The sequence below is a fragment of the Hemiscyllium ocellatum genome, chromosome 9, assembly GCF_020745735.1.
Source record: "Hemiscyllium ocellatum isolate sHemOce1 chromosome 9, sHemOce1.pat.X.cur, whole genome shotgun sequence".
Classification (NCBI taxonomy): domain Eukaryota; kingdom Metazoa; phylum Chordata; class Chondrichthyes; order Orectolobiformes; family Hemiscylliidae; genus Hemiscyllium; species Hemiscyllium ocellatum.
This window is the reverse complement of record NC_083409.1, coordinates 104,468,080-104,486,766: the sequence shown is the minus strand read 5'-3', so window position 1 is coordinate 104,486,766 and position 18,687 is coordinate 104,468,080. Positions and strand designations below refer to the sequence as shown.

Genomic DNA, 18,687 nt, shown 5'->3' with positions numbered 1-18,687 from the left:
GTGTCTGGGCTAACATTAAGTTGATAGGTTACAGCAGAAGGACATGTTTCCAGTAAAGTGTCATGCTTCAAGCGATCTCAGAATAAGATGGAATATGAGACACATTTCCTCTCAGGTTACATACTATGATACTGCGATAACACAATGAGCATGCCTCTTAAAGGTACACTGACATTCTGACTGAGAGACATAACACAACAAAATTGGGAGGAATTTGGGAGAAAACCCTTCAATAGAATGAAGAAAGCTCAGGGGAGGCCTGATAAACCATTATGGGCAAGTAAATATTTTCATTCGACTAACAAGTTACAACCGAAAGAATGAAGGCTTGTTTAACACAGGATGATGGTTAGCACTTGAAATGTTGGTGAGAAGCAGGTGTGGAAGTGGGAACCCATAATAATTTCTATCAACACTGATAGAATTCCGATCCTGCCTTCACCCTGATTATGTTGGTTGTTAAATTAGGCTCTTTAAGTGGGAAATCAATACCCAATTAGTGTCTCAGCCAGCTACGTCAGGTTCTAGCCCTGTGCTGAGCAATAGACTTCCCACTCAGGGAGAATGCAAGTGGTGGGTACATGGTGGGGTGGGGGTAGGAGTCTCTCATTGGTAGAGATTCAGGATGAAAGGGGCAGGGGCAACTGAGAGTCATTCTTTTGCTTTCACAGTTGACTCTAGTTGCTAGCCACACATCCACCCACCGCCCTCCACCAACTTCTCTGTACCCTACTAACCTCCTTCTGTCATCATTCACTTGTGTGGCCTGGTATTCAGCATCAACCATAGACCTCAGTGGATGTGGTACCAATGCCAGCCAACACCCACCCAGCTCTTACCAGACAAGTCGTCTGCCCTCGGGGGTTCTTGATTCCAGGGATGGACATCAGCTGTCCTGTCAAGTGCCTGAGCAACACTTGGTGGGAGTGGGTCTTCCCTACGAAAGGTGCAGAGGTCTCGATGGTCAGCTCTTCAAATAATGGGGAAGACATCCATCATTGCTACTGTCTGCCACCCGTTTAGCTTAAATGCGATTTAAAAAAAGAAATTCATTCATGGAATGCGGGCATATTGACTGGGCCAGAGGTTATATCCTCGATATGGGGCGGCATGGTGGCTCAGAGGTTAGCACTGCTGCCTCACAGCGCCAGTGACCCAGGTTCGATTCCTGCTTCAGGCAACTGTCTGCGTGGAGTTTGCACATTCTCCTTATGTCTATGTGGGTTTCCTCTGGATGCTCTGGTTTCCTCCCAAAGTCATGATAAATTGCCCATCATGTAAGGTGCATTCATCGGGGTAAATATAGGGTAGGAGAATGGGTCTGGGTGAGTTACTCTTCGGAGAGTTGGTGTGGACTTGTTGGGCTGAAGGGCTTGTTTCCGTACAGTAGGGAATCTAATCTAAAATCTCCTTGAGATGAGTGGCTCATTTGGCTACTTCAGAGGGCTGTTAAGAGCCAAATGTGTTGCTGCGGGACTGGAGTCACATAGAGGCCAAATCAGTAATGACAGCAAATTTCCTTCCCCAAAAGGAAGTTGAATATTTACAAAAATGATTATGCAATCACCATTAATGACCAGTCATCTGGTATACAATCCTATTGATTACCCAGTTTGTGAACACTCAGCCTGCAACTATGTGTTCCATGCTCTGCTCCTGCCCAGTTAGAATCATACACACGCTCACCACTTGCCTCAAAAAGACAAGGATGAAGGACTGTGATCTACACAGTGAACTTTGAGAACTATGGAGGCTCCCACGAAGTAGATTTCATTAAATGAGAAAACCAGCAAACTAGAATACTAACATACTGGGATTTTGCATTGATTGGGCCCATTTTGGAGTACTGTGTACAATTCTGGTCTCCTTGCGATCAGAAGGATGTTATGAAACTTGAAAGGGCTCAGAAAAGATTATCAAGATGCCAGGATTGGAAGGTTTGAGCTAAAGGCTGAATAGGCCAGGATGGTTTTCCCTGGAGTATCGGAGGCTGAGGAGTGACCTTACAGAGGTTTATAAAATCATGAGGGGCATGAATAGGGTAAACAGACAAGGTCTTTTTCCTGAGGTGGGAGAGTCCATAACTTGCGGGCATAGAAAGGGACCTAAGGGGCAATATTTTTCACACAGAAGGTGGTGAATGAATGGAATGAGATGCCAGAGGAAGTGGAGGAAGCTGGTACAATTTCAACATTTAAAAGACATCTGGATGGATATATGAATAGGAAGGGTTTAGAGGATATGGGTCAAACATGGTAAATGGGTGGGACTAGATTTATCGAGGATACCTGGTCGGCATGGATGAGTTGGACCGAAGGGTCTGTTTCCATGCTGTACACCTCTATGACTCTCAATACAGCTTATAATTCCCAAGAGATTTGGATGGTTACTTTTCCCCTCATACCCACCTTCATCTGCTGTCTCTTGCTTTTCAGGACAGACCAACAACTTGAAGCCACAGCCTGAAAGAAAATAGACAGTTGGAAATGACTGAAGACTTTGTAACTCAGACACAAAGACGACCTCCCGAGGTTAAAGTTGATATAATGTCTGAAATGTCGCGTGGAATGTTTCGATATGGTTTGCACTGGGAGGCCAAAAAAGTAGGGATTCTCTCTCTCTCTAAGGGCATTGTGGGTAAACCTACAGTGGTGCAAAACCAGCTCAACATCGCCTTCCCAAGGGCAATGGGCAATATGGCTGATGCCAATGTTCCATGAGTGAAGTTTTAAAAATTCCACAAATAGTGACTAGAGATGATGTTACCAGTGATGTTAATCAGGATATGAGTATTGCCCAAGCTCACCGGGGAGAAATTCCTTTATTTCATTTAAAATAGGGCATGGATTGTCACAAGCACATGAGGTGGAAGAGGGGTCTTCAGCTTAGGTCACACCTAAAAGACAGCCTCCTCAACAAGGCAGCTTTCTTTCGGGTAAAAAATGAGGTCTGCAGATGCTGGAGATCACAGCTGCAAATGTGTTGCTGGTCAAAGCACAGCAGGTTTGCAGCTTTCTTTCGGGTATTCTGCTTAAATGTCAGCCTAGGTTACGTGCTCAGGTCCCTGCAGTGGGCTGATACCCATGGCTAACTCATTCCCAGGGCAGAGCGCATGCTAACAACTGTGCAACTTTTACTACAGGAGGTAATGAATTCTGTAGCACCTACTCCTGAGTCCCTTAGGAAACTGGGTGGGGGGTGGGGGTGGGGTTCAGTCTCCCCAGAGTGTGAGGACTCACTACCACAGAAGATCTGACTTAGTAAAGTTGATAGCACTTTCAGACAACTTTATATTCAAGCACCACTTCAAGCCTTTACCACATGGCTGCTACACTCAAGTAAACAACATAATTACTGTAACTAATTATGCGGGATGCTGCGCAACATTTGACAAGCTATGCAGGTTTTTTCTGTTTTTTTTTTACAAACCACACTTTGGCTCAAAAGCTGGTATGAAATGAGGTGAGCTCACCTCTTAAAGTTTTGGCAGATTTTTGCATTTCTATCAAAGTTACCGATGATCAGGGAACCTAGAGCTAGTGTCACAGACTAAGGATATAGTTTAAGGACTCATTCAGGACTGAGATGAGGAGAAATGTCTTCACCCAGAGACTTGTGAGCCTGTGGAATTCTCTATCACAGTTGAGGCCAAAGCATGATGTGTTTTCACGAAAGCGTTTTTAATTTTTAAAAAATCTTTCCTGGGGTGTGGGCACCCTTGGCGAGGTCAGCATTTATTTTCCAAAGTAATGGCCCAGTGGGCAGTTAAGTATTAACCTCATTGTAGGTCTGGAGTCACATATGGGCCAGATCAGGTAGGGACGGCAGTGTCCTTCCCTAAAGGACATTAGTAAATCAGATGGGATTTTTCCCAACAACTGTCATTGGACGGTCATCTTTAGATTCTTAATTCCAGATTTTTATTGAATTCAAATTCCACCATCTGCCATGGCGGGATTCGAACCCAGAACATTACCAGGGTCCTGTCGATTCTCCTGCTCCTCGGATGCTGCCTCATCTGTTGTGCTTTTCCAGCACCACACTCTCATACCTGAATTAATCATCTAGTGATAAAGTTGTCATAATACCATTGTCTCCCTTCAAAATATATATATGTCAAGTTAAATATTGTTCTTCGGGCAAAAGTAATCAAAGGCAATGGGGAAAAAGCAGGGATGGGATACTGAGGATGTCCAGGCATCATCATAGTGAATAGTAGAGAAGGCTTGAAGGGCCAAATGGCCTATTCCTGCTCCTACTTTCCAGCATCTGTTGCCCATTCCAATTTGCTCTTGAATGGCTTTCTAGGCTGTTTCAGAGGGCAGTTAAGAGTCAATACAGAAATTGCTGGAAAAACTCAGCAGGTCTGGCAGCCTCTGTGGAGAGAAATCCGAGTTCTGAGGAAGGGCACTGGACCTGAAAAATTGTCTTTGATTTCTCTCCCCAGACATGCACAGCTTTTCCAGTAATTGCTATTTTTTGTTTCTGATTTACAACATTCGCAGTTCTTTCGTTTTTTTAAGAGTTGATGCATGTTGCAGTCAGTCTGCAGTCACATGCAGACCAGACCAGGAAAGGACAACAGATTCCCTTCCCGAAAGTCTATGAGTGAACTGGAATGTGTTTCTTTTTTAAAACAATAAGTTGGAATGGTCCCTATAACTGAGACTTTATATTCAATTGTATGGGAGAAAGTGAGGTCTGCAGATGCTGGAGATCAGAGCTGAAAATGTGTTGCTGAAAAAGCGCAGCAGGTCAGGCAGCATCCAAGGAGCAGGAGAATCGATGTTTCGGGCATGAGCCCTTCTTCAGGAATGAGGAGAGTGTGCCAAGCAGGCTAAGATAAAAGGTAGGGAGGAGGGACTTGGGGGAGGGACGTTGGAAACGCGATAGGTGGAAGGAGGTTAAGTTGAGGGTGATAGGCCGGAGTGGGGTGGGGGCGGAGAGGTCAGGAAGAAGATTGCAGGTTAGGAAGGCGGTGCTGAGTTCGAGGGTTGGGACTGAGACAAGGTGGGGGGAGGGGAAATGAGGAAACTGGAGAAATCTGAGTTCATCCCTTGTGGTTGGAATATACAATGCTGCTAAAGGCAATTACCCCACCACCTTCCCAGGGTAACTGGAATTAGAAATACCTGTAATCTAGATTAAAGTGATGCTGGAAAAGCACAGCAGGTCAGGCAGCATCCAAGGAGCAGGAGAATCGACGTTTCGGGCAAAAGGAATGGAGGGAGGGAACGTCCAGGGTGGAGAGATAAATGGAGGAGGGGGGGTGGTGGTGGTGGTGGGGAGAAGGTAGCAAAGAGTACAATGGGTGCATGGGGTGGGGATGGAGGTGATAGGTCAAAGAGGAGGGTGGAGTGGATAGGTGGGAAGGGAGATTGGCAGGTAGGACAGGTCATGAGGATGGTGCTGAGCTGGAAGTTTGGAACTGGGGTAAGTTGGGGGGAGGGGAAATGAGGAAACTGGTAAAGCCCACATTGATGCCCTGGGGTTGAAGTGTAATACCTGTAATCTGGCTAATGCTGTCCACTTTCCAAAGAAATAACAATTCTAGGCTTCTCAAACAATTGCCATTTCCAAAAATAATGTTTTTGCAACAAATTTCCCCGACAGAACGTTTCCCCTCTCTCACACACACAGAGTAATTTGATCCCTGTGTTATTTTTCTTCTCGTTTCACTTAAATTTATTTTGTCTTATTTGCCAGGCCAGTTCTCTCCTGATGACGAGGACTACTTCACGGTTCAACTAGGACCTGCCCCCGGTTCCTTCACCAGAACAAATCTATTATTTTCGACACTGGAGACATAAACAAATGATGACTTGAACCCTCCAGACATGTTTGCTCGGTGAGATGTGTTTCTCTGTTATAATTCAGCATTCTTATTTCAGAAGCTGACATTTTCTTTCTAAGCTGCATACCACAGTAAGGAAACACTTATTCTTTTCAGACACAAAGCCAGAGCAGAGGCCAAAGAAAGCAACTCTGTTGCCAAGTTTTAGCAATATATCTCAGAATACTTCAGATTACTTTAACCAAAACCATGCAGTTGAGGTATGTGAGCTGGTTGAAGAAACTGAATTTTTTTAAAACTAGCATACTTTGGATGGTTAGGTTACAGGAATGCAGTATGTCCTTATAAGGCATTAACCCACCATGAATAATGAGAGTCTTGAAATACACCTCAGACAGTGGTCAGTGAAAACATAATGTTTACAACATAATGTCATTTGTCCCATCTGTTCTATGTCACCATTTCTGCTTTATAAAGGCCTCATCCCAGCTGTCATCATCAAATATAATCAGCATATCCTTTGTCCCATGCGTTTATCTGAATTCCCCTCCAATACAGCTACATCATTCTTCTTGATTCCTTCTGGAGTTCTACATTCTCACTATTCTCTGCATAAAGGAGTTTCTCCTGAAGTCCCATTTAGATATATTGGTTACTGTCTTACAATGGCGGCACGGTGGCACAGTGGTTAGCACTGCTGCCTCACAGCACCAGAGACCCGGGTTCAATTCCCGACTCAGGCGACTGACTGTGTGGAGTTTGCACATTCTCCCCGTGTCTGCGTGGGTGTGCTCCGGTTTCCTCCCACAGTCCAAAGATGTGCGGGTCAGGTGAATTGGCCATGCTAAATTGCCCGTAGTGTTAGGTAAAGGGGTAAATGTAGGGGTATGGGTGGGTTGCGCTTCGGCGGGTCGGTGTGGACTTGTTGGGCCGAAGGGCCTGTTTCCACACTGTAAGTAATCTAATCTAAAAAAGTAATCTAATCTAATGGGGGAGATGGTTACTGTTTTATACTGAAGGAGATAGTTAATTTTTACACTGGAGAAATGGCTACTTTTTTATATTGGGGAGATGTTCACTGTCTTATGTTGGTGGCAGTAGCTACTATTTTCAAATCATCTACAAACATCCTCATTGTATCTTCTATCTTCACATCAAAGTCATTACAAACAACAAGATACTAGCACTGAAACCCATGGTACACCACTGGTCACAGGTTCCCAATTACACCCTTTGCCTCCTATGTGTAAGCCCAATTTTGGATTCAGTTTGACAATGTGCCTTGGATCCCACAGGATCTTCCCTTGTGGATCTGTCTTCCATGTGAGACCTTCCCAAAGATCTTACTGAAATCCTTGAAAACCTCATCAACTGCACTACCCTCATCAATATATTTAGTCACCTTTTCAAAAAGCTCAATAAAATTAGTCAGATAGGATCTCCCTCTAACAAATCCATGCTGACTATCCCTGATCAGTCTTGCATTTCCAAGTGTTGAAAAATCCTGTCTTTCAGAATATGTTCCAATAATTTCCCTACCACTTACTAGTGTTTCTGGAATTACCTGGACTATCCCTGCTGCCCTTCGTGAACAAAGGAACCCCATTAGCTATCCTCCAGTCATCTAGCACTTCACCTGTAGCTGGAAAAGTATTAAATATCACCGCCAGGGCCCCAGCAATCTCCTCCCTTGCCTCCCAAAGCGGCCTGGGATATATCTCGTCAGGCCGTGGGGACTTATACATCAGTACACCCAGTAAAATGTCTAATACCCCTTCTTTATTAATCTTAACTTGTTCTAGAACCTCACAATCCCAACTGATATCCCCAGCTACAACGTCTTTCTCTTCTGTGAATACAGATGAGAAATATTCATTTAACACCTCACCTACATCAACTGGCTCTGCACATAGGTTGCCACTTTGGTCTTTAATAGGTTCCACTCTTTCCCTGGTTATCCACTTACTCTTCATATAAGATGGTTAGCATTCTACAGTTGAAAAGATGTTGACATATAAATTCTGGTAATAGGTCTGAAATCGAAAGCTACTTCAGTAAGGGTGACTACTGTGTGAATTAGTCAGTTAGGATCTCCCTCTAACAAATCCATGCTGACTATCCCTGCTGTGAAATCCCATTTTGTTCACTAATGGAAATCTGTCATTCTTACCTGGCCTGGCTTACATCAAGCTCTGCATTCACTGCAACATAGCTGATTCTTAACTGCTCCCTGAGATGGCTGAGCAAGCCACTCAGTTTGAGGGCAATTAGGGATGAGTAACAAACCTTTGCAAAAGTATAACAAAAATCTTAAGACCCCTGTTTCTGTCTATGGCACTGGAGGTAAAATACGTGTGCCCGCAAAGCCTTCTTCTAGCACTGAATAACTAACCCGTGGAAGGTCAGAGGTGCGTGTTCAATTTGCTATCCCAGGCAGCTATAGAAACGGCCCAATTTCCATTTCCTTCAATAGACTGAAACGTTGCAGGAACAGGCAGCTGACCTGCAACTTCTGGGGCTGGTGAAAGCTGAGAAGTTACCACGGAATCAAATGGAAAGTTCTACCTGGAAACTTGAGAGGAATGTAGAAGATGCTGAACACACTGAAAGTCTGTGTCACTCACACAGAGCACTGTTGCTATGGAAGTAAATACAGAGAGCCAAAAGTGCATAGTTCCACAAACTTGCTATTGTGATGAGGGACTGTTTTACATGTTTTCACTAGGCCCTAAACTCTTGTGAATTCTCTCCATAAACTTGTTCAGCTCTCTGGCTGTCTGCTCCTTAATGAAACTGCTTAAAACCAAGCTTTGACCAAGCTTCGTTCACCTCTCCTCATGTCTCTGTATATGATTTGATGTTGGATTCTGTTTGGTAATGCTTCTATGTAGTGTCTTGGGGTATTTTATCATCGTAAAGCGCTGTATAAATAGAACATGCTGGTGGATGAATTTTAAACAAGTTAGGTTGTGTAATACATTAGAAAATGATTAAACTTCACATAAACTTGTGAAGGCAAATTGCTACCCCAAAATTAAAGGGGTTAGTTAGCTCAGTTGGCTGGACAGCTTGTTTGCAAGGCAATATCATGCCAATAATGTGGGTGCAATTTTTACACCAGCTGAGGTTGACACAAAGGATTCTCCTTCCCAGACCTGTCCCTCACCTGAGGTACAGTGACCCTCAGGTTAAACCACCATCGGTTGTCTCGCTAATGGGAGAGTAGACTTGACCGACATTAAACATTCTATATCTCAGTATATTTTATCTCACTGAAGTAATGCATAATGTAATTTTGAAAACTCCTTTGAAGAATATTCACAGAATTGTTTCACAGAATAGAGGTGTTACTGGCCAAGCCAATATTCATTGTCCATCCATAAATGGGGTGGCTCAGTGGTTAGCACTGCACCCTCACAGTGCTAGGAAACTGGGTTCAATTCCAGCCTCTGGTGACTGTCTGTATGGAGTTTGCACATTCTCCCCGTGTCAGTATTATTTGCTGCTGGTCTCCTCCGACCGTCCAAAGATGTACAGGTTAGGTGGATTGGCCATGCTCAAGTGTGCAGGTTAGGGGGTTGGGTGGTCTTTGGAGAGCCAGTGTGGACTTGATGGGCCAAATTGCCTGCTCCCCCACTGTAGGGATTCTATTCTATAACTGCCCCAGAGAAGGTGGTGGTGAGCTGTCTCTTTACAGTCCATTCATGCAAGTACATCATGTTTTTGGGGAGGGAGTTCCAGATTTTTGACCCAGCAACAGTGAAGGAACGGTGGTATATATCGAGAACTTATTACAATATAACTCCCTGCTTACAGTCTCCTTGAAAGAATTGTTGAGCCATCGATTATTGACCACATTCAGTATCGAAGTAGGCGGATTGTCCAGATCTTCGAAGGAATCCATCAGGATGAAGTCCAGGACAACATCATAAAAATTAATGTGCTTAACCTGTTTGGGATAAAAATGCAGTTCTATAAATTTGTGTATCAAAGATCAACAATGTGGAGATAAATTTTCAGTTGCTGTACCCAAGGAATACCCAGTCACCATCCTGCCCAATGAAATTCATAGAATCTTGACAGTGCAAATAGTGGTTATTTGGCCCATCGTATCTGCATCAACCCTCCCCCCCAACCTCACCCATCTCCCCTCCCCGCACCCACCAAAGACTATCCTACCCAGAACTAGTCCCCCAGCCCTATCTCCATAACCCCACATTTGCCAGGGCTAATTCAGCTAGCCTGTACATTACATTCAATTTAGCAATGCCAATCCACCTATAACCTGCATGGCTTTGGACTGTGGGAGATAACTGGAGCACCCAGAGGAAACCCACGCAGACACGGGGAGAATGTGCAAACTCCACTCGGACAGTCATCCAAGGGTGTAAAACACTGGTCTCTGGTGATGGCAATTTCTCTGGATTTCAATCACTCTCATGTATCGTTTCAGGTATCAAAACTGTGTTATGCTGTGCGTTTTAAGATGTTTCTAACTGTCATCTATATTTAGAAAGCTTTTTTAATGTCAATTTTTGGATAATAAACTTTAGTCTGCTGTTAAACTTTGCAGCTTTGTGTGACTTCTTTCAGTAACTGACTAAACCAAAACAAGCAAATACACAATCTATCAAGCCAGATTTAATTATAGGATCTGACTTGACCAATAGTACAATCAGCAGGAGAATCGACTTTTCGGGCATGAGCCCTTCTTCAGGATTGAAGAAGGGCTTATGCCCAAAACGTCTATTCTCCTGCTCCTTGGATGCTGCCTGACCTGCTGCGCTTTTCCAGCAACACATTTTCAGCTCTGATCTCCAGCATCTCAGTCCTCACTTTCTCCCAATAGTACAATCAGCTGGGATAATGATAAAGTACAAACTATGTCTAAATGCATATCGTACAGTCCAGTTTATATTGTTCTAGCCATCACATTGACATAAGATCATGTGAGAACAGATTTCTCTTAAGTGCCCTAACCTCAAGTATCAAGCTAATTGATATCGCTCTATGATCAATTCAAAAATAAGATACTGGCAGTAAGTTACAGGGGATGGGACTTGGAAACATCACAGCTCTCCAGAAGAAAGGTCAGCAGTGAGCTGGCGCAGACCAATGACAGGTCTACCCTGCAGCCATGAAGCCCTGTGAGTGGGTTCAACTAAAGCAGTTGTTCTTCTGCCCCCTCATTGGGGCAGATACTTCAGCCTTCCAGCAGTCCCAACAGTGCCAGAGCCCCACAGTGGCCACTGCCGGGACTGCAGCCAGGTGGACTGATGAAATCCTGAAGTAATTCAGGTGTGGGATGGCTTTGGGCACCTCAAGGTGAGGGAGTGGGGGAAAGGGGTAATGACAGGGATCAATTTTAAATTACATACAGGAAGGAAGGGAGTACCATCTTCTAGGATGTAATCCTCTCAATGCGAAGGGCATGGTCCCACAGAACCTTTCCTTTGTGCCATTTAAAAAACATAGGTCGCCCACTGCTGACAAAGCAACACTTTATGGTGTGAGCAGCATAGCATTGAGGTAAAGTGAGCTTTCAACCAGCTCAGTTGGTATTTCATTGTTCATGATTTCAGCCTGTATTATGGTGATCAGCTGAACTTTGGTGGAAAGTTGGTGTAAGGAACACCATCCCGTTTTTTTACATAACCCCAACACAGAAAACACATCCAGAAGCCCTGCCCTGCCCTGATTTGCCTTACCAAAATACAACACCGCACATTTATCTAAATTAAACTCCACCTGCCACTCCTTGGCCCATCTGATCAAGGTCCCATTGTAAACTGAGTTGACCTTCTTCATTGTTCACTACACAACCAATTCTGGTGTCATTTACAAATGTACTAACTGTACCTCCTATGACTCCCATTCCAATCTGGGGCTGATCCAACATGGCCATATTCCAAAGGAGATGAGTTAGATCGGTCTTGAAATGTTAATTCTGTTTTTCTCTCCATGCACAGACCTGCTGAGTTTCTCTGGCATTTCCTGCTTCCATTCAAATAATGAAGCTCTCTTCCTCCCTCTACAAGAACAAGGAATGAATGCAAATTTCTCCAGCTTCCTCACTTCCCCTCCCCCATCTTATCTCAGTCCCAACCCTTGGACTCAGCACCGCCTTCTTGACCTGCAATCTTCTTCCGGACCTCTCCGCCCCCACTCCCTCTCCGGCCTATCACCCTCACCTTAACCTCCTTCCACCTATCGCATTCCCAATGCCACTCCCCAAAGTCCCTCCTCCCTACCGTTTATCTTAGCCTGCTTGGCACACCCTCCTCATTCCTGAAGAAGGGCTTATGCCCGAAACGTCGATTCTCCTGCTCCTTGGATGCTGCCTGACCTGCTGCGCTTTTCCAGCAACACATATTTCAGCTCCATTCAAATAATCACAAGATAGGTTGAAATGACTTTGGACAATCTTGAGTCTGTCCCTTCCTGAACAGGACTTCTACAATCTGCCCATCAAAGCTAATGACATCCATGTCAACAAGGTGACAAGTCCTAATGAACGGAACGTTCAGTCAGTGGAGCCTAGATGGAGCAATTAACTCAAAACACCAGCTGAATACTCGGGGTGCAGACTCAAACCTCATCAGGGATAGCTGATTAAATTAGAATTCAATAAAAATTTGGATGACTATATCCTTGCTAATTGTTAAAAACACCCATCTGGGCCAGTAATGCCCTTGAGATAAGGCATACAGCTACATGTGATTACTAACCCACTGCAAGGTGGTTGACTCTTAATTGCCCTCTGAAATGGCCCTAGCAAGCCAGCCAGTCCAAAGGATAATTTGGCAGGGGCAATGAAGGCTGGCCTGTCACACCCACATGATGAGTGAATTAAAGAAAAAGTTTCTGCATGCACCATGGTTTAAAAGTAGCAAAGTTAGGTCAACTAAATATGACAGGACAGACGTATGTTGCTGTCTTGTTCTAGAATATTTCCCTCTGCGCTCTTCTATTCCTAGCCAAGACGGAGCTTCCATGACAGAAATTTGGATAACTCAGTACATCCACACTCGAATGAGTTTCCCAGATGTCTCAGCAAGACCGCGTAGTCAAGAGGCTCATTCAGCTAATCATAGCTAGACTGCAGTTGAGGTGTGGCAATTGGTCTCAGTATCCCAGGACAGAAAGTGAACTTGGGCCTTTTTCTGGATTTCTAGCCAAAATTACCCTGTTGGTCACACACACACGTGTGGTCATCAGCTGAAGACTAACCCACACTCCAGTGTCATGAACATGAGCAGAATCTCACAGGGATCTGGAGGATGTAGGCTCAGGCGTGACATGTGACAGAATCATGTGAGAAACCGGTGAGACGTATGTTAATGTCGGGAGCAACTTGCTGCATCTTTTAGATAAGTTCCAAAGCGAGATACCTGCTAGGAAGCACCGGTTTGTCTATTCGGGTTATTGCATGTTTATGACCTTACTTACTGCACATCTAATCTCATCAATATGCAGCCTCCCACCCTAATGTTTGCCACAAGTTCACTATTTACACAAAATTCTCAACACAGAAGTCGGGGGGCGGGGGGGGGGGGGGAATCCTGGTGGTGTCAGCTCACCGCTGGCTGTGACCAGCCTGTGTGTTGCTTGGCAACTCAGGGCACGATCTAGTGATACCAGCGGCACTCACTCTTTGCTGACAGACATCCTCTTGGCAGTGCTCCAACGAACTTGAGAAGCCCGGATTTGCATTACAACTGCAAGGCTACAGCAAGGACACACAGGGTCACGCACTCAACTCACACTTTGGACCAGGCTGCATCTCAGGGCTGTTTGCTTACTGTCTTAGCGCTTGTTCACGTAGTGCCTACCTGGGTGCTCACAGCATCATCAACTTGCCCTGCCTTCTCATGCCAGGCCTGTTGGCTCATTGGTACCTCAGTTCTTTTGTGCTGAAACATAGACAGACTGTTTAGTCCGTAGGGATCTCTCCCGGGTTAGGGGGAGTGGAGGGGAACACCAAGATCTCAATCTAACACCGCAGCACGTGCCAGCTGCTCATGCGGTAAACACATGGCACGTTCATTTAACTAAGTGACCATGTTGGAATCTGGTTGGAGGCTAGTCCTTTGTCCAGTCCAGCTGGGACCGGGGTTTGTAGGTCAGGAGCTGTCCCGGTACTGTCACGGATGGGTACAGTCTAGGGGCTTGGCAACGGTTTGCTCAGGCCAACCATGGTCAGGGATTATGCATAGGGAGTAGGCAACAGTCAGTTCTTGGTTAGTGAATTACTGCAGTATAGCCTGAACACCCCGGGGTATTGTGCTCTGCACAAACAGAGCAGGCAATAAAGCGATGGGCTGGATTCTGAGGAACTGGGGGAATGGGAACAGTTTCCCACATCAAACTCCATTTGCCAAATCTCTATTTACTCACTAGACTTCTTGAATGGACTTTTGAAATTTTAAACTTGATGCTGATCTCGCTCTTTGTGCATCTTCTCTGCAGCCATAACATTGTATTCCTCGCTCTGTTCCATTACCCTTTATCTTTGCATGGCATGATCGGCCTGTACTGCATGCACAACAAAATCTTTCACTGTACCTCGGTACATGTGACAAGACTGAGCCAAATCAAAACTCAAATCAACCTCTCTCCATCCCTCTCTAGCCTCCTCATGTCCATTTCATAACTTATTTTTCTACCTATCTTTGTGTCATCAGCAAATTTATCAACCATACCTTTGGTCCCTTCATCCAGGTAATTTGTATAAAGTGACAAAGGTTGAGGCTCCAGCACTGATCCCTGAGACAAACCACTCAATACTTCTTGACGATCAGAAAAGACTGATTTTGCCCACTCCTGATAACAAGCAACCCACCACACCTTCCCCTTTATCCACAGCAGATATTGGCGAAATCCAATACATTGTTTAAACACAATCTCCTTTTCAACAAAATCATGCTGATCCTGCCAGATTATGTTAAAGTTTACTAAGTGCCCAGCTATAACTTTAATAATAGCTTCTAACATTTTCCCTATGACAAATAGCAAGCTACCTGGCCTGAAAGATCCTATTTTCTGCTTCTTTTCATTGATGGATTATTTTTCTATCTGATGAAACCTAACCCGAATCAAGAGAACTTTCGGAAAATTAGAGCCAATGCATCAAATAACTGACTAGCCACAAATTTTAATATAGGAACAGAAGTAGGCCATTCAGCCCATTGAGCTTTTTCCGCCATTCAATAAGAATATGGCCTCCATAAACCTGCCTTTGGCTTATACTCCTGAAGGAGTTATGCCTGAAATGTCAATTCTTCTGCTCCTCGGATGCTGCCTGACCTACTGTGCTTTTCCAGCATGACACTCTCAACTCTAATCTCTGGCATCTGCAGTCCTCACTTTCTCTTTTCCTTGTAATATTGTGAAGACTTCAATCAAATCACCCCTGAATCTTCTGAATTGTAAATAAAACGGGCAAAATTTCATAGAACCCCTGCAGTGTGGAAACAGGCCATTTGGCCCAACAAGTCCACACTAACCCTTTGAAGAGTAACCCACCAGACCTACTCCCCTACCACTCTACATTTATCACTGACTAATACACTTAACCTACACGTCACTGAATGCTATGGGCAATTTAGCATGGCCAATTCACCTAAACTGCACACCTTTGTGATTGTGGGAGGAAACCGGATCATCAGGAGGAAACCCAAGCAGACACAGGGAGATTGTGCAAACTCCACACAGACAGCTGCCTGAGGGTAGAAGTGAACCCAGGTCCCTGGCACTGTGAGGCAGCAGTGCTAACCACTGAGCCATCGTGCCACATTCTCTCCTCATAATCTCTGAGTCCAGGTATCATTGTTGCAAACTTACATTGTACTCTCTCCAAGGTGGATAAAACCTCCATAAGGTATGGTGCCTAGATCTACTCACAGTTCTCCAAGTGGGGTCTAACCAAGGTTTTATATAGAGGCAGCATAACCTCTTCATTCTTATACTCCAATGCTCTTGATATAAAGGCCAACATTCTGTTAGCCTTCTTGATTACTTTCGGCACCTGTTCATCCGAACCTGAGGATTTTTTAGCCCACAGCTCCAACAATTTACTCAGGACCAATTCCCTGTGTAGTTTTCTTGAGATTCTCGCTTCCTTCATTTCCCGGTTTAAAGCTCTTTCTAGGATGTTTCTTGGATCCTCCACAGCAAACTCCAATCCAAAACACCTGCTCAATTCATCTGCAATCTCCTGATTTTCAATTATTAATTCCTCAGGCTTACTTTTTTTTCACGACAACATTCACCTGAATAACTATATTTTTAAAATGTGTACAGAAACATTTACTATCTGTTTTGATATTTCTAGCTTGCTTTCTCTCATACTCTAATCTTTCCTTGCTTATTAACCTTATCGTCATTCTTTACTGTTTTTATATTCTGCCTAATCATCTGACCTTTCAGCCATCTTTGCACAATTATTTGCTGATTATTTTTAACTTCTATCTTTAACTTGTTTAGTTAATCATGGTCCTCCTTTTGAAATTTTTCTTTCTGTTTAGAATGCATTTATGCAACATATTCTGAAATATTGCCAACAGCATCTACTAAATCTAATCCCTTAATCTAATTTGTCAGTTCATTTTAGCTAGTCCTACACTGGGCCTTGTTTATGATGCAAGAAGCATTCAGGATATGGTTCAACAGACTAATAACTAGCTGTTAGTGTTTCCCCCACTATCCGTCTAAAGGGGTAGGAAGTGTACGTGTGAATATCTGAAGCAAGCACCAATTTAGCTTTGTTATGTCAACAGTCACGGTGCAGTTGCAGGCTCTAGTCACTAGATGGCCTTGTTGGGGTGAGCTAATGAAGTTTCTCAAAACTCTTGATGGTAACACTTTTGAATTAAAAATTGACCATGAATAACGTCATGGACAAATTAGAGAGGGAAACATGTTGTTTTCTATTTTAACTGGTGGCAGTATTTATGAAAAGGGTTGTAGGCTTTGTGACTATTCTGTGTGGAATTATTGATGGTACCCTTCTCAACATGAAATACATTGAAATTCTGTTCAAAACACCATTTTTTGACAAACAAATGATGACTGTGCACACGGCTTAATTTCAGCTGGAGGACTTTGACCATACAGGTTGGATGTTCACTCTTTAGTATTTTTTCACACTGCACCCACCCAGCCCAGCCTTTTCAGGTACTTGACAGACTCACCCCTCGAGCTGCTAGCTCTCGCTGAGTCATCTCCCAGTGATCAGTATGCTGCAGAAAATACATCATCTCTTCATAGACGGCCTCAAACCTTTTTGGATTCTAGAGAAGTCAGGAAAAGCACTTACGTCAGTCCTCACCATTTTGAATTTGTACAATATTTTTTCCATCTTTTGTGGGGGCCACAATTATCCTGACCCCGCCCCCCCCCGAAAATTTCCAAAGCCAGGCCAGGACACCCAGAGGTCAATCTTGACTTTGTGCGATAATGTAAAACCGTCAATAGCAAACTGCTGAATTGACCTTCACAGAAGCACAGGATGGTTACAGTACAGAATGAGACCATTCAGCTTATTACACAACTGATTGCCATCTACCAGGACTACTCTCCAGTAGGCCAGCCAGAAAGAAAAAGGAAAATTAACGTTATTTCTTGAGATTTGGCGGTGGCTGGTTGTGCCAATGCTTAGTGCCCATCTCGAAATGCCCTTGAACTGAGTGACTTGTTTGGCCTTTTTTCTTATTCAGTCATGGACGTGGGTGTTGCTGGCTGGACCAGCATTTATTATCCATCCATAGCTGCCCTTCAGAAGGTTGGGGGGTGGGGGGGTGGTGGTGGGGGGGGGGGGGGGGGGGGGGGGAAGGAGGAGCTGCCTTCTTGAACCAATTCAGTCCGTGTGCTGTAGGTAGACCCAGAAGCCTGTAGGGAGGGAATTCCAGGCTTTTGACTCAGTGACACAGCAACATATTCCTAAGTCAGGATGGTGCATGGCTTAGAGGGGAATTTGCAAGGGGGTGATGTTCCCATGTATCTGCTACCCTTGTGGTCATGGGTTTGAAAGGTGCTGCCAGAGGATCTTTGGTGAATTTCTGCAGCGCATCTTGTGGACAGTACACACTGCTGCTACTGAACATCGGTGGTGGAGGGAGTGGATGTTTGTGGATGTGGTGCCAGTTAAGTGAATTGCTTTATCCTGAATGGTGTCAACTTCTTGAGTGTTGTTGAAGCTATACTCATCCACACAAATGGGTCACATTCCATCACACTCATGACCTGCGTCTAATAGAGGCTTTGGGGAGTTAGTAGATGAGTTACTTAATGCAGGATTCCGAGTCGTTGATCTGCCCTTGTAACTACCATGACTTTACAACTAGTTCAGTTTATGGTCAATGGTGACCTTATGATAATGGGGCATTCAGTGATGGGAACTGAAATTCAAGGGGTGACAGTTAGATTGTCAGTTATCAGAGCTGGTCATTGTCTGGCATTTATGTGGCACCTACATTACATTTCAGAGGGCAATTAAAGAGTCAACTGATGCAGATATGAAGTCACATGTCAGCCCGATCAGGTAAGGATAGCAGATTTCCTTTCTGAAATGACATTACAACAATGAAGTCCTGAGTGGCTTAATGGCAGCAAGAGAAAAGCTCTAGCAGCAGAAAGCTTTGGGAGAGCACTTTAAGAAACCAAGTTAGAAAATAAAGTGTTAGCAATTTGCTTATGGGTTTCAGAAAGAGATATTAATTGAAAACAAAAAGTTTGTTGAATGAATGCAGAGTTTTGCTGAAAACTAACCAATTACCTCCACTGGACAACAAACTTTAAAGAGGAAACTGGGTGACCCCTTCGCTGAGGGTTCTGTGTGTGTAAGATTTGTTGCTGAAAGATAAAAGGTTGAGTTTTTATTTCTTATAATGAGC

The 18,687-nt window shown here is 44.2% G+C and overlaps 1 protein-coding gene across 1 annotated transcript in view; it reads right to left on the bottom strand.

Annotated features, from left to right (window-relative positions):
- Window positions 1-18,687, bottom strand: part of miga1 (mitoguardin 1) — a 112,114-nt gene that overhangs the window by 5,329 nt on the left and 88,098 nt on the right. Inside the window, exons 12-14 of the mRNA XM_060829613.1 lie at window positions 16,987-17,085; window positions 9,609-9,743; window positions 2,409-2,462 (exon numbers count right to left, since the gene is read on the bottom strand). Of these exons, the coding sequence (XP_060685596.1) occupies window positions 2,409-2,462; window positions 9,609-9,743; window positions 16,987-17,085 (288 nt within the window). The remainder of the gene's footprint in view (window positions 1-2,408; window positions 2,463-9,608; window positions 9,744-16,986; window positions 17,086-18,687) is intronic.